General features: G+C 38.2%; 2 protein-coding genes across 2 annotated transcripts; one reads left to right on the forward strand and one right to left on the reverse strand.

Annotated features, from left to right (window-relative positions):
* The first annotated feature begins 2,034 nt into the window (after window positions 1-2,034).
* sap30l (sap30-like) lies at window positions 2,035-9,743 on the forward strand. The gene is made up of 4 exons (XM_059351622.1): window positions 2,035-3,191; window positions 5,346-5,468; window positions 5,885-5,983; window positions 7,425-9,743. Exons 1-4 carry the CDS (start codon window positions 3,006-3,008, stop codon window positions 7,551-7,553), a joined length of 537 nt encoding a protein of 178 aa, XP_059207605.1. The 5' UTR covers window positions 2,035-3,005; the 3' UTR covers window positions 7,554-9,743.
* Window positions 9,744-11,299: 1,556 nt separating this feature from the next.
* On the reverse strand, window positions 11,300-14,282 carry LOC131986589 (heart- and neural crest derivatives-expressed protein 1-like). Its single transcript, XM_059351621.1, has 2 exons — window positions 13,477-14,282; window positions 11,300-12,529 (listed from the first exon to the last, which is right to left on the reverse strand). Exons 1-2 carry the CDS (start codon window positions 13,954-13,956, stop codon window positions 12,434-12,436), a joined length of 576 nt encoding a protein of 191 aa, XP_059207604.1. The 5' UTR covers window positions 13,957-14,282; the 3' UTR covers window positions 11,300-12,433.
* Between the last annotated feature and the right edge of the window lie 7,410 nt (window positions 14,283-21,692).

The following is a 21,692-nucleotide window of genomic DNA, read 5'->3' on the forward strand; positions in this document are numbered from 1 at the left end:
CTGGCATTGTGCACGGGTGAATTGTCATGTTGAAACAGGAAAGGACCCTCACCAGACTGTTGCAAGAGACTTGGAAACTTGCAACAATGTCTAAAATAAAATTATATACTGTTGCATTTTGATTTGGATTAGAGCCTGATCCTGCAACTTTTTTAAAAATGTCATTTTGAATACGAAAGCTCTATCATCAACAAAACATTCTGGAAATGGCATAGAATCATATTTGTTTTATTTTTGTGCCTTGCATATATGGGGGCCAAACAAAAAGTTGAAGATTATCTTCATTATGTGTTTAAGTGTCACAAAAATTATTTGTACTAGGTAATTACATTTGATTGCATGGTAATGTAAACTAACATTAATGATTTTTATTTCCAAAAAACAACAACAGATTGGGCCAAAAAAAACGTACAGTTGACTGTGGTTTACCATATCAAAGAGCTTCTAAGAGCTGGGAAGAGCTTTGACCTAAAAATGACTAAAGGACCTACAGTACTGAGGGCATAGTGCGTGCATGAATATTAAGAGAAATATACAGCGTTGTTTGCAGCAGGGATCCAGTGTCTAGTACTATACTTTTACTTCACAACATTTCAGAGGCAAATATTGTGCTCGGAAAGAACTGAAACTAATTGACATAGTTACTACTTTGCAGACTATTATGACAAACAACACCTATGATTTGTTCATAAAACACAACATACATATATTATACTGGCCAACAGTAGGTTTTATAAAGTAAAATTAACACCACTACCAGCCAAAACATACTTTGGTGAGTTAGTCAGAGGCCTTTCTGCTGCATAATAAGTTGTTGTTTTTACTTTTAATACTACATTTCATTGATAATACTTCTGTACTTCTACTAAAGTCAAATTCTTAGTGTGGGAAATATGCATAATGTGTTATGGCTACTTTTTTTGGCACAGGATCTGAACTTTTTTACAATTCAGGACACTTTATCCATTATACCCATTATAGTCAATTTGTTTTGTGAGTACTACAAAACATGTGGAAACAGGTGTAAATCTTCTTCTAGCTCTTGAGTGAGCTTTGATGTGATGTCATCACAGTGGGTGAGGCTGGACACTGGAAGAACCCCATTTCAAACTGCTGATGTTTTTTTTGTTTTCTTTTTTAAATCTGTCTCCCAAGGCTTCCAACTTTGTGGGACTTCAACTCTAAATCTTAGGAATGCTCATAACTTTATTACTTGTTGCCAATAATGTCATAGAGAATACGGTAGGATATGTGAAGGAATGTGTCAGCTTTCCCTGATTTATACTAATTTGTGAACCTTTGTCTCCCCCACGTGGTTAAAAGTGGAATCACACCCTAAAGATGTCAACAAGATGCCTTTCGTGTTGTTGAGCCATATTTGGTAGGAACATAACGTCACCCTGTTAAAATAATCGCCTGACTCATTTTACAAACGTCACCAAAAGTGTAACATATGACATTAATTGATCATTTCACTCAAAAAGGATGTAACAAAGGATGGCTATTGGCATAGTCATAACACTGTGTGTAAATTATGTAACTTAAGAGAAATAAATGACCTTTTTTTTAACATGCCTTTGTGACTTAAGAAAGATATGGTAACACTTTATATTGAAGGTGTCTACATAAGAGTCACACAAGATATGACAAGTATGATGAGCATTAATGTTACTTCAAAGTGCCATTAATGTTCATGACACATCCCATGTCATGTTTATGACACGCTCATGTTCCTCTTATGTAGACACCTCAGAGTAAAGTGTTAAAAACATTAGTGTCAACAATAAAACACTGATAAACTAAACTGATAACTAAACAACCTCCCTCTAGCTCTTCTTTGCTGGGTTCTTATGAATGTGGCAAATCAAAGAAGTGATGATCTTAAAGGGGTAAAATCACATGATCAGTCAACTGAGGATGTAGGCGATTTTACCATAAGTGGCCGGCGTCATGAGGAGATGGTTTAGGCAAAAAACAAAACAATTTTGACAAAAAATGACTTAGGCGACTATTTTAACAGTGTGACGATAAACCGATCCATTAAAGTTATGAGTGGTAAATTAACTGAAACAAGTTCATGTCTGCAATTCTATTTTTGTGTCACCAGCCTGGCCAAAAGAGACGACCTCGCGGTGCAGTTTCCGACTTTTTGAATGTGGAGTTCCCGTTCATACGAGTGAATTTAGTTTAATTTAAGTTAGTCGAGCTGTTAGAATTCTTCACATCGTATTAATTATGGAAAATGATGAAAATGTATGCCACTGTTGCAGGTCTGCCGTGTCGTTAAACGCCTCTTTAAGTCGTGTTGACACCACCTTTAACTTCTATTCATAGTAGAAAACATGACGCCGAGTGTTACAGGAAGAGCCGTCTAAAGATAGACGTTTCTTACAGCCAATGGAATAACAGTTTTTTGTACGTTAAGCCCGCCTTTATACAAAACTGGCCAATCGCCACCCGGGACGGAAACTTCCGGCAAAGACACGGAGCATGTCCATTGTACGAGCTGTTCTGAAAGAGTCCCGCGATTGTTGAGCTGCAGCCCGATAAATGCGTGGTTTCTTCATAGTAGTTTCATTTGCGGTTGCCGGTAGTTGTCTTTTGGCTCGGAATCATATGGGATTGTTGTCATATTTGTATCTTATGGAAAGGTAAAGTGTTGTTACGAGGAAGAACCGTGTTGAATAGCGGCAGAACAGCCACCTTGCGGTCCTGTTAGCAGTGGAGCTAGATCACGTTAGCTGCCTGCAGCTGTGTAGTGGTGTGAGTCTAAGTAAATATGTCGCCAACGATAGTATATCCGTTTTCAGAATAAGTCGTCAGTGTCAGAAGTAAAAAAACGGGGGCTCTTAACTCGTAAACTAGCAACTTGGCCGAGTTAGCCAGCTAACATTAACGCTGTCGGATTCACAAAAGGACAACGCGTGAACAAGAGACTTGGTAGCCAGACTAACGTGTTGTTTATTTATTGGGTTGTTGCTCAAAGGCCACTACAACGAGACAGAATGAATGGGTTTAGCACAGAGGAAGACAGCCACGATGGACCGCCGGCTCCGCCGTTTTATGGGCAGAGCTGCTGTCTGATCGAGGACGGGGAGCGCTGCGGCCGCTCGGCTGGAAACGCCTCCTTCAGCAAGAGGATCCAGAAGAGCATCTCACAGAAGAAGCTCAAGCTCGACATCGACAAAAGCGTAAGTGAAATTATGTGTTTATGTTATTGTGTTCTGAAGCTAAACTCGGCTGTTCTGAGTACCAGATGATAGCTCTCAGCTGTCAGCTAATGCTAGTTAGCCGGTCGGCGTCAGTGGACGAAAATAAACAAGAGCAGATTCTTAGATTTGTTGTTGCTGAAAGCGGCGATTTATTGTATTGTGTGGAGCTAAATCTGTTTCCTCGACATTTAAAGGTCAGACTAACGTTAGTTGTGTTGGCTACCTGGTCGACGTGCAGGACAGCAGGATCCTGCCCACATAAACTTACAGCTCATTACAACAGTTTTCTCAACACGCCTCCGCTGCTCTTCATAAAATGGCTGTTGCCAGGGAAGCCAACCGTGTTGTTTAACCTCAGCCCAGTTAAAGTAACCGGCCTCATTTCGTCACCCTGCTAAAAAATCGCCTAACTAATTTTTTCAAGTTTTACAGGAAACACAAAAAACTTCACCAAAAGTGTAACATATGACATTTATTGATCATTTCACTCAAAAAGGATGGCTATTGGCATAGTAATAACACTGTGTAAATTATGTAACTTAAGAGAAGTAAATGACTTGGCCAATTTTGAACATGCCTTTGTGACTTAAGCAAGATATGGTAACACTTTATTTTGAAGGTGTCTACATAAGAGTCACACAAGCCTGTCAGAAACATGACAAGTATCATGAGCATTAATGTTACTTCAAAGTGTCATTAATGTTCATGACACGTCCCATGTCATGTTTATGACATACTCATGTCACTCTTATGTAGACACGTCCAAAATAAAGTGTTACCATATCTTGCTTAAGTCACAAAGGCATGTTCAAAAAATTGCCTAAGTCACATTTTATTTTGACTTAGGCATAATATATCCGCTTAAGTCACACACTTGACATAGGCCATTATCTTAAAGGGGATAAAATCACATGATCTGATCAACTGAGGATGTAGGCGATTTTACCATAGGTGGCCGGCGTCATGAGGAGATGATTTAGGCAAAAAAACAAAACAATTGACAAAAAATGACTTGGGCGATTATTTTAACAGTGTGACTAAATTAAGCTAGCTCTAGGTTATACTTCGCATTGGATCTATAACTTGGCATTTTGTTTGTCTTTTGTTGACTTCTTTTTCTTAGATGCTGTATCCAGAAATGACAAACGCGCAGTGGCCTATGCAATGAGCGATTATTTTCAATTACCTTTTGACAAATAGATACATTTAAACAGGAAAACTCATAACTTGACAAATAATACAATAAAAATACTAACTACATTTCCGTCCCTGTTTCAAAATCTAGCCCTAGTGTCTTTATTTCAGTTGGTATTCTGCTCATATGTATTTCCCTCTGTAAATTTGTTTTTTAATTAACTCAACACAAAGCAAGCCTGGGGGTGGGTAATGCTCCTGCCATGTGCCCTGTACATGATGAGTACTTAAAGCAACAGGATGCATACTCAATGCACAAAGAGGTGGAGGGAACAGGGGGTCACTTGGGGCCTCCAGCTCAATGGGGCCCCAGAGCACACAGCCATGCCCACGGGCGGAGGGATATCTAAAGAAAGTGTTGTTGCTGTTCTAAGGCACTCTGCTTTACTTCATTGTAACCAAGACCTGTAAAACTTGCTCCAAGATTCCTAGAGAGCATTGTGTTACCTGTTGCTCAAACGTTACAGCCAGAGAATGAGCTGTCATCTAGAGTGTGTTCTGCTGATTGTCCAGACGTTTTTACAGGCATGCTTGGACTTGTGTCACAAGTCACATGTGGCAGAGGCCTTAATGGACATAAGTTGCATTTTCAGTTGAGGTAGCACATCAGAGCAAGCAGCCCTTGTTGAATTATTGACTCTGGAAAACCTGCAATTAGGATTTGGTGTCAAATTTCAGTACCGTTTATGACCAAAATGTGTCCATAACATCAATTATCAAAAACAGTCAAGTACAAAGCTTGTGTGTGCACAGCCTTTGATTAGATACTTCCTGTTTAAAATCATAGCTTTCCCCTTTTTAAACTAGTTAAGACAACATTAAACACTGAGCCTCACTATTACAGCTGCGTCTTCAGTGTGTAATGCTATGATCTTACTAGTGTGACTGCTCCTAAATGTTAAATAAATAAACGCTAAATGTTCATTAATATCTCTATAGGTAAGACACCTGTACATCTGCGACTTCCATAAGAACTTCATCCAAAGCGTCCGCAACAAAAGGAAGAGGAAGACCAGTGATGATGGAGGAGAGTCCCCGGATCATGATGTGGAGGTGCCTGAGGTAATGTGGTCTAAGCTTCTTCTTTGTTCAACGATATAGCAGAAAAAATCACTTCCATAGCTTAGCCGTGAGAAAAAGAAAACATAAAAATAGCATAGGAAACCTAAAAAAAACCCTTTCCTGGTGGAATTGTTGTTAGAAGATGCATGCTTAAACAGCATTACTCCTTTTAAGAAATATGATATTCATCCCGTACTCGTGGTGCTTGTGTGCTTTTTGGTGTTTATTGCTGCAGTGCCCCAATTTCTCCATGAAGATCATTAAAGTTTCATCTCCTTTAAAAGCAGAAAAAGAGGCAGAAGCCTCTGGGAGTCTTGAGTAAATCATTGAAATGTATCCAAGATTAAGGCGGGATAAGCTGCCATCCCTCAAGATTCACTGACAAACATACATCCCCGTCTTTGTTGTGTTTGCAGGTCGACCTTTTCCAGCTGCAGGTGAACACATTGAGACGTTACAAGCGACACTACAAGCTGCAGACCAGGCCGGGACTTAACAAGGCCCAGCTGGCGGAGGTAAAAGCACACAGACAACTAAACGAATGTAAAGATCTTGTGTCGTCACTACACGTTGGGTGTCTTGTACTTTGGACTATACAAAATTATGTTTTGTTTTCCTTTTGCGCTGCTCAGCATTGACCCTCTACTAGAATAAAAAGCCAGCTCAAAGAGATGAGTTGTAAGTAGGGATTTCAGATTCTCCAGCATCTGATGCTCTGATACTGAGAGGTAATTTGTTCCACAAGCAGCTGCTTCAAAAGCTGTCACCTCTAGATCTCAGCCAGGAGTAGCTGGTAAGCAGACCTCGGAGCTCCCCCTGAAGTGCGCAGGTGCAAAAACAAGCAATATAATCTTCAAATCAATCCTGAAACTGACGGGAAGTCAGTATCAGCACTGCACATTAGCATTGTCACAATACTGGAATTTCAATACAATACCTTCAAAAATATACTTTGTTTTGTTATGTCATGAGGGAAAATCCTTTTTATAGTTACAGACAGTAAATCTCACACATTATAGGCAGCATCCTGGGAGGAGGAAGCAATAGCTGGTAGTTCATATTGTGTAACACTGAAGGCCATTGAGCTGCCCTCATTAGGTGTGCCCGGACTCTTTCTTCCCAACCCTCTGCCCCATATTACTCATTTACTGTGATATACGTAGTGTTGCCGTTCCTATTTCAGACTAATTGGTCATGAAGAGATTGTTAGACTAATTTGCTAGATCGACAGGTGGACTTGATGCAGCTGGCTTGGCAAATACCTCCTGTATGTAACCTTCTCTGCCAGGCAGACGGGGGGGGGTGTGATCATATGTGACTCGACTGTCACGCTAACAGCAGGAACGTACGAATGAATGAATGAAACTTGGCTGTAAGTTGAATGTTTCCCCAGGCTTTTAGTCAGGTTCAGGCCCTCCTATTAATGAGACTCCCACATCATTAATAAAGCAGCAGTCAACAGCCCACAAGCAGTTACAGCTGTCCCCGTGTTCAGATCCGTCCAAGGGAACCCGTGGCTGCAGAGCTTAGCAGTGAGAGGCTGCATAGAGGATGTTTGTTTTCTTCTCTTTGAGGCTGCTTTTTAAATCCAAACAACCAGTAGTTCTGCTTCAGTTGATTAAATGTCTCCCACTGGAAAATATTAATTTGTTTGTATCTTCAAAGATTTAAACAGTTGCTTAGTTGCACAATATGATCTTATTGGTGTTTTTCTCTCAGCTCTCTCAGTTTTTCTCTCAACGATTTAAAAAGGTACTTTTGGGGATTTTGGCTGGTAGATACTTTGAATGCAGGTATAGGATGAGTTTTTTTCGCAGTGAAAACTCTGCTCGAAACACGGCTCAAAAGGTTACTTAAAAATGTATTAAGCATTCTTTGTTAGCACCTCAGAAATGTTAAAAAGTTGGGAGATGCTATACAGAGTGCTCCTTTTAACATGTTTCTCCTCCACTGCAGACGGTGAGTCGTCACTTCAGGAATATTCCGGTGAACGAGAAGGAGACGCTGACCTATTTTATTTACATGGTGAAGAGCAGCAAGAGTCGCTTGGACCAGAAAGGCGACGGTGGCAAACCGCTGGACTAAACTTCACAACAACAACAACAACAACAACAACAACCACCACCAAAGCAGCAGTAGCTACAACAAAATCAACAATAATCTACAGCTGTTCACCTGGAAGCCACTAACAGCAACAACAACCAAAACCAGCTCCTCCTGCAACCCTGCCACCGCCCCACTCCTCCGTAAGACCAGAACACAAACTCTTGTTGTCCTTAGAGGACATTTAACTGAAATGGAGCAGAATTTAGGGCGGGATGAGTTTTCTGTTGCTCATTTTGCCCTCTTCAACAACAACAAAAAACTTTCTCTGCGCATGTCTCCGTCACAACGGCCATTTCCTCTTCCTCTCCTCTGCAAAAAGACCAGGTCTCTAAAGATTGTCGAGGACCAGGACACGCTCCGCAGGGTTTTACGTCGTCATGCTGTAAAGTAAACTGTCAATATGTACAAAAGAACAGCGTCTGATCTTAAGTAAGTTGGTTGAATGCAATATATAGCTGCCTTAAGAGTAAAAAAAAAAAAAACAAGACACGTTTTGGTCGTTTTTTGGGGGGTATTTTGTTTATTCTTTTTGCCGAGTTGACTGTTAACACATCCACCGAGAGGAATGCTTGTGCCAAAAGCTTGTTGGAATTGAATGGTGTCAGGTGGAATTTATTTTTTATTTTTTATTGTGAATGAATGACGTTGGAAGGGGGCCCTGCCTTTGTCCAAGTTAGGTCCAGCATATCAGGGCTCAGGGTCAGTTTAAGTGATGCCATTAAAATAAAAACCTTCATTCTCAATAATGTCTAAACAAATGAAAATACACTGCTCTCAGTCCTGATATTTCATATATAATCGCCCTTTTCCAACCAGACGTGGTGATGAATGATATAGCATTTGGCTAGGACCCACTCGTCTTCTTGCTAGCTGTTTTATGTACTTATAACACACACATGCTGATTTATTTTCTCTTTGCATTGCAGGTGTTGGTAGCTTCTTTCTTTTTTTTTTGTTGGTTTTGTAACCCAGTTTTCTACATTTTTCATTAGTTCAGCCTTACGTTGTATAAAGTTGCGTCTTTGATTTAGATTTCTCCATCTTTTTTCTCCACCCAGGTATGCGAGTGTATGTGAGTGATAGGAGATTAAGAGTAAATATTTGTGTAATTTTAATATTTAAGAGCAGCGTTTATAGTGGACAACATCTCAAGTCTTGACTTGATACTGTACCTGGATGTATTTCATGAAGCTGGGCTGGCAAGTTGGCCACACAACTGTAAAGCAGGAAAAGGAAATTGATGACTTTTTTTCCTCCATTTTTTGAATAATTAAAACATGGATATGGGTGTTTTCCATATCGGCCAGCTAAAATCACAATTTCAGTGGAAGTTGGCTAAAGAGGTCTTAAAGTTTTTTACATTTTTATGCCCAGTTGCAATAATCCTGCTAATTCAGACCTCCCCAGAATGTTGTAAAGGTCCAATATGAATATAATTCAGCACCAAAAGTTGCATCACACAACACAACTGGATTTCTGATCTTTCTTTCTTTTTTTTTCTTTTTTTTAAGTTTATGACCATCTTAAATTATTTACATTTTAATCTAAACACAGTGACCGACAGTTGCATTTCGGCAGTTCATTTCTTAATTATAAAGTAAATTCAAGTAATTATTTGTTTAGGTTGTGAAGTGAATGAGAAAACAGAAGAATGTCATTATTTGTCAGATTAGGTGTTATGTTTCAGTAATAATAAGCCAAGAGTTGGATGTTGAACGTGAAACATTTGATACGATGAAAACACTGCTAAACTACACGTTTATTTACATTTTTAATGCACTGCTGAAACCTCCAAGCAGTGAATTGTTTTGTCTTGCATCTTTAACTACTCAACTCCTATTCTGTGTTGTTTTTTTCATTGTGGTGACTATTGTACACACACTTTTTTGGCTTCTGTTGCAATTTATTTTTTAAACTCTGCATCCTCTGTCACACAATGTATTTAAGTTTGTCCACCACACTGAGTTGTCTACTTTCAACAGGTTTTTTTTTAGTGTCTGTTATATTTTCAGTTTTGCTTGTAGGTTTGTTAGTGTCATGTAGATAACACCCACCGTTATTAACACATAGGCCATGCCACATTAACCTAATTGGTGTATTAGAAGAAAAAAACATATTTAAATATGGCTGCTTATTGCTCCTAATAATAAATGTATTGTACAGACAGAAGCTATAGTCTCGTCTCTGTTCATTTACAGACTTTCATATGTTAAGGTTGTTTTTTAAACTCTGTTTATCAACACATACATAGGCTGGGAAAAAATAAATGTATGAAATTAAGAATGATAGAAAATGCAGCTAAATTGGGTTTGTGTCTCCAGGGGGAGGCTTGTAATTTCTCTGTGCTATTTCAGGAACAGTTTTTGGCCACTAGATGTCACTGTAGATCCTCACAATAATTGAAGGGCAGTAATGCAGAGGTGGATTTGAATGAACCTGGAGACTTTAGAAAAAAACATAAAAGCAACAGCAACATTCCTACATTTTGTAAGAGTAAGATGCCACATTTCACAGCAGTGGAAAATATTTTGGGGGGGGGCATTTCTTTTTTTTTGGTCCAATAAATTGGTCTTCATCATGAATTTGTCAAAAATTTAAACTGAAGGAGAATGCTGGTGCCTCCAGGCCACTCCTTTAATTAAAGGAGTTATATTAATGTTTGTCATCCATTTATAGAATATATTATAATGTGTACACTAATGATCAGTACAGGAACATTAACTTATTTTTAAAAAATTGTAATTATTTCATAATTCATTATTTCAAATTGTGTAGAATTATGATAGGACTTCTCAACCAGGTACGAATCGAAAACACTGCTAAATTACACGTTTATTTACATTTTCATTGCACTGCTGAAACCTCCATGCAGTGAATTGTTTTGCCTTGCATCTTTAATTATTCAACTCCTATTATGTGTTGTTTTTTTCATTGTGGTGACAATTGTACACACAGGCAATAAAGAGAAATGAGGTATTGGAAAATGGGACAACCGCAGTCATGACATCGAGATAAATAAATTTATAGAAGTGTGTAAAAAAAAATATACAAATTGAAATGTGTTATCTCTAGAATGATATGTATCTAGAAATTTAGAAGTTCAAATAATGAAATACATTTCTCGAAAGTAATCAGAATTCTGACTATGGATAATTGTGATGAAAGGGCCAGTATTCTATACGATTAAGATCAACAGGGAGGGGATTAAGAATAATTTTAGAATTTACTCAAATTATGGGATTATTAGATTCATTTCAGAATATTTATTTTTTTCAGGATTTTTTTAATCGATTATCAGCGTTACTTGACCAACAAATTAGCCAAAGAAAGCGCAAGAAAATGAAGAAATGGCCCGTTTATTTGGAAATAATGTCTGTTTGATTAGACATTAATTCCCTGCTCGTTACATAATAAAAACACCTTCACTACAGCTGCAGTGACTTAAAATAATTCATTTATTTACGGAACTATATATAACTTCACATCAAATGTACATTTGCATCAACATCTCGCACAGAAATAAACCGTTAATCCCTTTTAACTTTAGTGTGTAACATGTGGGAGTGAAAGCTGTGCGTCAACGGAACATTCTGTGTCTCAGTCTGCTCACAACGGACAGTGACATTAAATTTGAGGTAGATTCAGTAAATTCAATAATTTTCTACAAGAAACATCAACAACAGCCGCTATAGTTTATGGTCAGGAGTCACCGAGTTGTTTTTTGGTTTTTGTTTTTTTGTTTTTTTTGTAACATATCTGACCGGAAATAGGCTACTTGATTAATAATATTTTAAATATTCTGACTGCGCCAAAATCAGTGGGAGGAAACGGTGCCAGAAAAGAAAAAAAAGTTTCCCCTTAAAAATGCGTTTCCTCTGGGATCGTCCTCACACCACGGTAGGAAATTCATCCTGTATTCATTTTTATTTTATTTTAATTTATTTTACCTGCCTGGGCATTCATTTATTGATTCTTAAAGTGTTATTTAATATATAATTTATTTTTATTTTAACACGAAGTCATGCACGTGTGGTGTCTTGTTTTTTTTGCAGCTGAAATTTTACAAACTATCGAAACTTTCAGGCCATACTGAGTAATGAAATAAAATCAAACACGTATCTCAATAACTGAAGGAAATAAAAACAGATCATTAAATTTTACGCGTCAAAAATGTAAAGTATGCCAACAATTTAAGTTATAAATAAAGTCAAATTATTATAAGATAACTGAGCGTCATAACCGCTTTCTGATTGGACTAAAATATCCGTGTAGCTCACTCTGAAATTGATATATAAATATTCTTCGGAGCAGTGATTTGTGATAAATTCCCTTAAAAATTCCCAGGCAGGAATAAACGGCATGAAAGCAGGGCTGAAATTAAATAAAGTTAAAAATGGTTTCATTTTTGCACCTCTACATGGCGTTCCTCTCGGACCACAACACACTCCGCATTTACTCCACATGACATGTGTTAAAATGTATTTATTTTCTGCTCCAGCGCCATCAGAGGTGGAAAACACCACCGCTCGACGCCAGATAAAAACACATTTTTAGGGGAGACAGATGTTTTTTGACACCGTGGCAACATCTGGTCTACAGTACTGGAGGGGTGGAAACATCAAAAAAGTAGAAATACCACAAATATCAAACGCCTACAGTCAGATCTGTGATTTCAAACCACACCGGGAGAGAAGAAGATCAACAAAGTGTCCGTGAGGTGTTTTCACCTGCATGTTGTCCTTTCATTCTCTCTTTCTGTGCATCACTGCACGCGCACAGCGGTGTGTATAGGTAAAGTCAGTCAGTGGTTTTATCTGATTTGAATCCAGAGTCTGTGAGGAGGTTTTTTCTTTAGAGGGTCACTGGTTGAGCTCCAGAGCCCAGACCTGCTGCGGCCACCCGGTCCGGCCCTTTACCTTCTTCTCGGCTCCCAAAGACTCCTGCAGGCCGTCATTCTGTGTCACAAGAACACCACGTTACTTCAAATACAGAGACCCCAACCTCACTCACGTTTAGAGAAATTACTGGACTTCAATAAAAATCATTGAAGATTCTATTTCCTGTCAAATCACATGAAATAATATAAGTTTCAGAGGCTGATTATGCTGTAAAGTCCTAATAAAATATGGCCCATGCAGTATTTCGTCACTGTGTAACCTATAGGAAATTTTAGATCCTTTGATGACGCAATCGGCGCCATGACATCACAGGCTTTCCTGAAGTGAAAGTCAGTAAAACCTTCAAACCATAACACTAAACTACTTCACCAAATACGTACATCATATCATATATGTAGACTAATATTTAATAATAATGTAAATTGAATAACTCTACTGATATTTATTAAAGCTGAATGTTAGTGTTGTGATTAAATATTATACTATTTATTCATGATCATAAAGCAAACACAGACGAGGAAATACGTGTAAAATAACCTGTATTATATAATAATCTATAAACAATATTTATGATGTAGTAGCTGCAAATATTTTGTAGCAATGTTTTTCTTGCTCCATTACATTAAAAATGTGATTTAAATAGGATAAAGATATAGGGGTGTTCTTATTATAATGATGTGAAGTGTAAGGATATGTTTTAATCATATTTCGGTTATTAATTCTAGTTAGCGTTCAGATAATATTCAGATCGAGAAAGCAATATTGTAAATCTTAAAATTGTTTTATGTTAAGGTTTTGTTTTTTAACTTTGGGGCTGGTACAGTCTAATAAATCACAACACATAGTTAAACTTTATTTTCAAATATTCTTTCCATTCTCAGTTTTCTAGGGCTTCCAGGTTAATGACTCAGACAGTTAAAGTAACTAGCTATTAAAATGTTAAAATTTTGATAAAAAATAACTCCAAAATCAAAGTTTCTGATGCTTCTGCAATCGTAACTTACCAGCTCTCGTTTCCTCTTAAGATCCCGGTTTTCAAATTTCTTAATCTCGGCCTTAAAGCCCTCCGTCTCCCCGGTGTCTTTGGCCAGGACGTCCATCAGATATGCGATGTAACTGGTCGCCAGGCGTAAAGTTTTAATTTTAGACAGTTTAGTGTCCGCGGGGACGTTGGGGATACACTCCCTCAGCTCGGCGAAAGCTGTGTTGATGCTCTCCGTCCGCCGGCGCTCCTTCTTCGGCCCCGACGTCCTCCTCTTCCCCATCCCCGCCTGGAGCCCCTCCAGCCGGGCGTCGTGCGTCACTCCGGGCGCCCCGTGCTCCGCGGCCGGGTAGGGCGCCTGGAGCTGGAAGTCCGGGGGCATCTCGCCGTGGTTCACCACCCAACTCTGGAAGTAGGGTGCATCCTGGTGACACCGCTGGACGAACGGGAAGGGTTCGTGCATCAGGTGGTGGTGATGCTGGTAGCCCCCGATGAGGTTCATGTTGAGCGGGGTAACAAATGTGCTCGTTGCCGTGTTGTCCCTCGGTCCCTCTCCGGTGCTGCCCCAAAACGGTCTCTGCTCGGGGATCGAAAGCCAACCGAACTCATTCAATACTTAAATATGTATTCCCTTAAATGCATTAACGAGTCGAGCCGGATATAGCCACCGATTTTTACATCGTCGTCATTCTGAAGGCGACTTCTTCAGCCGAGGCCGTGAAAAAGTTTATAATTCCAGAGAAGAAATCGGGCTCCACTTGTTTCTTTCTTGCGATCGGTTACCGAAGAGGCTGCTCTGATTTGCCCAAGAAATTTGACCCCGGTGAAGGTGTGAGGCCCCCAGGTTTATATGGCTTGGATGTCAGCGTGGAAAAGAGGCAGCCAATAGAGGCGAGCGCCCAGGATGGGAGGAGAGTCTGGAGACGTTTGCAATAACATACGCCATGGTGCCATAATCTCACGGCACTACACATAGAGCAAATATCTGCTGGTTTGAGTTCTGTGCTGGCTACACAAACGTGCACAGATGAGAAACGTAGTGGTTTAACTGGCTCAAGTTTAGTTTTAAAAAATAATAATCTTATATTTTTTTGTCATTTAAAGACTTTGGAGATGTTTTACGCACGTAATTTACGCACGCTCTGTTTGGTTAGGGATGTTTATTAAGAGTGATTTAAGGCAATTTATTTTTTGAAAAATAATTTCTTGTCATTCATTTTTTTACTCGTGGTCGATCGTGTAGGAAACTAAATATGACCACAACTTGGAACTCCTTTAAAATTGCGCACATACAATTAGGTTAAATAGAAAAACAGATATCTGCTTTATCTGACTATTCAAATATTTTTTAAATTAACAGACTTGATAAGAAAGACAATTGAGATATCCTATAAAAACCTTACTTTTCGATGGATGAATTGTCCCATCGGAAAAACACGGATGCATTTTCGAACAATCAACAAATTAATATATCGAAGGAAACTGTTTCTTCGTATTAAAACAATGACAATGTATCCAATTGCATATCAATCCTAGTGCAATGTTGTTTCAAACCATGAATTCTGAAAATATATATTTGTCAGTTTTCCTTTCCAGCTCCTTCAGCCTCATGCTTGTTTAAAGATTTTCTAAGATTTTTCATATTTTCTTAAATGCGTAATGCTGTTTTCGTGCGTTAAATGGCCGGGTTTCGCCAGTATTATCAGTCTCTCCTTTTCCAGTAATAACATAAGGTATGTGTCAGAGCGTTCTGGGAAGTGTAAATGAACAGTTTGATGAATTATTTGGTACTTTTGGGACAGACACAGTCCGCCGGCCTGTTGTCATCATACCTCAGCAGTATAAGGAATAGCGGCTTTATCTCCTGCTCCTCACACACTAAACACATCACCTTGTCTACATCGACTAAAAACATTATCCCATTACATTACATGACCTTGGCGCTATTTAGAAACCATTTACGGCCGCGTCTTATCTAAATACAGCCATAAATCAGGAGGTGTCACCGTGCAGCAGGGTTACATGTATTCCATAAAAGCCCTCCTGGCCTGCTCACTGTTTACAGCACGGCGCTTTGCAGCATATTTCACCGTCCGGCAGTGTTACAATGAATAATCATCAGTCACAACTTTATGTCCCTTATTTTACACAGGTGTACAGAATACTGCAACGGAAACAGTCAGAGAAAATTCATAAATGCGCATATAACGCTTCAAACATAAAGCATTTTTTTTGTTTTTTTCCTATTTATTTTTGTCTTTTTCTCAAAAGTATCGTACGCCAATGAGTGCAAAACGTATTTATAACCTTTGTTTGTCTTCTTAGTTGTTTCCGGATTATGAATTTAGCGCCAATTTTTTAGTTATGTTGTATTTTTGCACACTTTAATATATTGCTTCTGATAGGGCTTCGGACATAATATTAATATAAAGTTCATACTCGTAAATTGCACGTAAAGTTTTGAGAAAAGTATTTATGTGTGTTCAACTTTTTTCCAACTTAAAATTTTAGGAAAATATGGAACTTCTGACTTTATTTACAAGTTATGGGTTTCTTAGTTCCAAATTTAAGAGTCAAAACCGTGACTAATTCATAAAATGCATCTATGTAGTTTATATAACTCAAAGGGGTTACATCACCTGCAGGAGCTATAAAACATAAAATGCTGCTTCCACTTTAATGCATCATTAATTTAACACTCTGAAGGGAACCCATGAATGAGCATTTTACTTCACTGCATGACCTTCCCTTCAGCAACACCTTGAAAGCAACACTAGAGTATTTTAAAATGGCTTTATAATAATCTTTACCTCTGCGGGAGTTTTCAAAATAAAGTGCTTCACAGGACATCATACCAAACACATGCCAAACACAACAGAAATGACTGGGACAAAAGGAAATGATACATTTAAAGAAAGACACCAGATGAGAATCTAATGCAGAAATAAATGGTTATAAAAACATGTTTTTAAGTTGAGATTTACATTTCAACTTGTCCTAAAAATATTCAAAATCAAAACCTTGAATAATAAACAGTATTTCTACAATATCCATAAAGGGACGCAAGGTGTCCCTGAGGTGCTTTGATACCTTTGGTTACATCAGACTTCTCAGTATGTTGGTGCCACTGTAATATTCCTTCAATACTGATTTTAGTAAGCCTGGTTTCTAAAATCTTTGTAACACCACAGCTGCATTTAAATGCATTATAGCATTGAATGATACTTAGATGTGCAGAATTCTAATATAACACAAAAGCTTTTGATTGCAATGATATTTTTGTGAGGGAGGACATTCATTATTATTATTATTTCCTTGCAAGCTGGTGTTGCTTATGAGCAGAATAAAGGCACATCCTCCTCTCCGTCCTGTTTGCCACTCACATGCTACCTCCGCTGTCAGCATGAAAAACACCATGCAGCCTCCTGAAAGAAAACCTGACACTGTTGATTAAGACGTCCACTACGCAGAGATGAAATACAATACTGGTCATACTCCCGTCCCCCTCTTCTCTCCTTCCCTCTCTGCATCACTTTCTCCTCCACTTCTTCTCCTTCTACTTCTCGTTCATTCTGTCTCTCAATGCCTCACTTTGCATTGAACCTTTAACCAGAACCTTTCCTCTTTTTGATCTCCTTCCTCTCTTTTTTCTCTCTTTACTTGCTATCACTGGAGGTGCTGAAAGACCTGGGCAGCAGTAATAGTATCTTCATATTTTGCTTTCAACCCCAATAGACTCCAGTCATCTCTCTCTCTCTCTCTCTCTCCCCCCTCTCACTGCTTTGCCAGGGGAAACATCCAAAATAGGTCATAAGGAGCCATCTTGGCCGTGTTATGAATTCTCCTCATAATTGTTTGTGTCATCATGTAGATTTTTCAATAGACACTGCTTCCCTCCTCTTCAGAGTGCTTACCCTCAACTCTACATTTCCAAACAAATATTCTCCCGGATTCAAAGCCGAGCACGCTCAGCATGGAAAAGGCTGCCGAGCATGCTCAGCCCCGAGTGTTTATCATACAGGCTCTTACAGTATATATATCCACCTCTGGCGTGCATCGACACTGACACGCAAAGCTAATTAAACCCATTGGGTACAATTAGACATGGCGGCTCCTCCTCATTCTGGGAAATGTGGGCAAACTGGGTCATGCCATGGGCCCGTCTGGGAGTCCGTCAGAGGCCCAATGCCTGATGGGAGAAGAAACCCAGCAACTTCTTCCTCTGCGGGCCATAAAGTAAAGTAAGATAGCGTACACACGGCGCTAAAACTGACCATTTATATTCAATTTATACATATCCTGCTCTATCCTACTCTAATCAAGGTCATATTGAGGTCAGATCTCATCTCATCAAGCTAACAGAACATGATTTGGGAGAAAATCTAATCAAAAATTGGGATAACAAGATCAATCCTTGGGAAAAGCATCTGCTGTTTTTTCCTCATCTAGTTATGATTTCAAGAAGTTTCAGATCACAAGCTTCACCATCGTGAGTTTAGCATGTTGTTGAATTCAGTACACCCACGCCATGTTAAGAGCAGTCTTTGTGTTGTTGTTCCACCCCAAACCCCCCAAAAACTGATTTTGTCCCTAGTGGGATCTAGCCATGCAAATAATATTTGCTTCCCATGTTTTGCCATATCATTCTCTAGCACTGCTCCTTAGGACGTTTTTTTTATTGAAAAAACTAATGATAGTATCCTGTGGATTATTGACATTGACATGACATTGTGACTGGTAAGACAATTTGCTGTAATGTGTTTTAAATCTAATGTTCCAATGCTTTGAGCACATATTGATATACATTTTAAAACATAATAAGTGTAAATTTGGTATAATTTGGTTAAACAGAACCAGTGGTTTGCTTGGATTTCTCTTGTTTTATGTCGTCTTTTGCCTTGGATTTTTAATTTAATATTCCTTTTGCATTGTGATGTTATCTTTACTTGTATGGAGCCCAGGAGGTGCAGGCTCCACTTTGAGAGTGGGAGTCAGAATCAGTAAGTTTTCCTTCTATAAATCAGATACAGTCAATCAATAAACCAATGGAGTTTTTGCTTTATATCAAACTAATGTTTTTTTGTGTTTTTATGTGAATTTTAGTTAAATATCATTCAATTGCTGACTTTATTGTATATCTAGCTGTATCAAGCGCATATAATACAATGTGGCTGTGAGTTATCAGTCATGTTTGTCAAAATAACAAACTGAAGAAAAGATTTTGTACATTTTTGGTAAAACGGTTAAGGTTGATGTAAATTATTTTGGCTTGACTTTTTAGCGGACCAGATTACTTTAATGTAATACACATATTTAAAACGTGTATTTTTCTATCACAGAATATCAAAAGTTGAAAAGTCAAAAAATACTTTTTTTAAGTGAATATACAAATCAGTCTCCAAGTCCAAGCTGACTCTTTTTACGCTTCACCTCAACAAAGACAAAACAGTTTATTATTCGTCATTTCAGAGCTTTACCAGACCATTGACTTTACAGCCACTCCACAACAGCTTTTTTTTTTTTTTTAAGTTATTTCACTTTCTAGTCTCATTATCTCGACAAAGAAAACTGTCCTCTGTGTCAGAAGCTGCTCTCCTCTGTTGTTATACTATATTTGATCCTCTTCTGTCATGTATCTATTGATAAGTGTTTGTCGTCTCTGGTCTTTCTGGACATCTGCATCCCAAAGCTCCAGAAACTGTCCTCTAACTGCTGTAATTCTGCCCGTCCTCAGCCAATAAAGATAAGAGCAGGACGGCTGGAATGTGGAGCAGAGAGGTGACAGTGATGGGACGAAGGGACATAAACTGACATAAACTGCAACACTTTCTGTAACAACCTTCTTAAGGTTTTTTTGTGTTTTGTCATTCGGACACTGTATTCAACAGTGTCTCTGTTTAAATGAATGTCAATTGTACTCCAACTGTTATAAACAGTACAGACTGTCCCTGTAAGCACTTCATCATGGTTTTTACACTTACTGGAAGTTTGGAAAGTCTTTAGAAAATATATTTTGCTGTACAGGGTGTTTTATTTTATAGCAGCAGCGCTAATTTGTGTGGAATAAATACAATAATCAAAAACCTAAATGTCATTAGCAGAAATCAAAAAAGAGGTCAAACCTTGATAAATCAGAGATTTTATAGGGAATTTACACAGAAAATAACATCAACCTTTTAACAAAAACTAATTCACATTTTAATTTACCAACAAATCTGTAAATATTTTCTTTTTCGATTATTGATCAAAACATCCATCAAAATGTCAGAGAGCAAAAGGTCACATAGTCATATTTGTTTGACCAAGAGTTAAAACCTCGTTTTGTAATGCAAAGCAGATAATAGTATGCAAGACCGAAATTATTTTTGTTTTTGCCTGAAAAATATCTAAAAGTGACTGATTTTTTAAAAGTGACTGATTTTTTTAAAATGACAAATAATTTTCTCACAATTGACTAATGGTTATATTAATACAAAGGTCATCACGACTTAGAGCTGATACACAGGAAACAATGTAAAAGTTGTATTTCTCTATGTGTTTCATTTATTACTGTAGGATATTTGTAAGGATATTTTCTGGTTGTGGAGTAGACTTATATAATCTTTTTGTTGTGATTTATAATAATAATATTAACAATAATAATACATTTAATTTATATAGCACTTTTCTAGACACTCAAAGATGCTTAACAGGCAATAGGGGTGGACAGGACAGGAAGACAGGGATGGAAGAATTAGCTATCAACCCGCCGTACATATACATAAACATACATACAACAAACTTCAGATGGAATGATAACATGACAAACATTTTCCATTATTCTGTCTTGAAAGTGAGGATTTGTTTGTTTTGTTTTTCATATTTTCAGACCCTGTTGGGTTTCAACATAATACAGAAAACATTGATATGACCTCGAAGAGAGCCGGAGAAGTATTTGCTATTATTTTTCTGACGTCAAGACATACAAAAGACAATAATAGCATTGTTAACTGAAAGAAAAGTTGTTGTTTCAAGCTATGGAGCCATAAAGCAGTACAGAGTTAATCCACAAGAATATGTCAATCACAAGCTTCACTTATCCGTGCTGATCCTCCTTAATATGTACAACGGTCAGAAGCATCTAACCAAGCCTCCCCCTACACATATACACGCACTCACACACCCAGAGCCAGGTCCTAGGCTCTGGACTGGTGGACCACCGGCAGGTCGGGCTCTAATGATTTCACAGCAGCAGATTTAACAGAGGGTGGCTGCTCTGTGTCAGACGACCCCAGAGGGTTTAGAATGGCTGACAGTCAAAACATGGACATAAAGGTTTGACCCTGAGAAATCTAGAGGTGGAGACGGTTCAGGGACCGACTTCTCTAAAAGCATTTTAGCACCAAAGAGAGAGTGAAACACTCCGCTGGATATTTTAGTGAGTGAGTAATAAGTGTTAGAAGCTGAGGGGGAACAACATCAGCCAACATTCATAAGTCTGCTCCAAGGAACAGTGAGTGTGACTTCTATGAGCTCACACTGTATGTATTTTTTTAGCACATTTGTAGACCTTTTTTTCCCTTTACTTCAGTATTTTGATATCTCATTTTCTATATCCAATTAACTTCTTTCCTTATTTTCCTCAATTACCTATTCAATTTTGCATAAAAATAACATGCCGTCTTAACCTAAATTATCTTAACTTAGTATCAGTATTTTGCACAGTGGCAGGACAACGAAAGTGTATGTATTGTAAGGGTTCCTTGTGGATATCCTGATCCTGGATTAACCCTCAATGATCTGACTGTGGTTCCTGCAGACCCCAGAGGTACCCTTTTGTCATATCTTATAGATGCTTTTTCTTATTTCCATTCAATATCTATGAGGGTCCTGGGCAGTCAAAAAGTGACCCCCCAGCGACCCCCATTGGTAGTCTTTGCATGTTAAACATGTTGGTAGAAATTAAGATTAGGGATATTAGAGGTGCAGTAAAACACTATCATTGCTCATTTTCAGCTACAACTATTGTAAACAGAACATAGTTGCTTGTTTATTTGTGGAGTAAAATTAAAAATGTTTATTGGTTTAAGTTTCATATCGACTTTTTTATTTATTTAAAAGAGCTACACAGCTGTCAGGAGAATATTATCAAGATTTTAGACTATATTGTAATTTACCTATTGTTATTATGTTGTCAACTGTGACGGTGCACCTATACCAGATCCTGCTGGGCAACCAAACACTGCTGAATTTCATGAA

This window comes from Centropristis striata, chromosome 15 (assembly GCF_030273125.1).
Source record: "Centropristis striata isolate RG_2023a ecotype Rhode Island chromosome 15, C.striata_1.0, whole genome shotgun sequence".
Lineage (NCBI taxonomy): Eukaryota > Metazoa > Chordata > Actinopteri > Perciformes > Serranidae > Centropristis > Centropristis striata.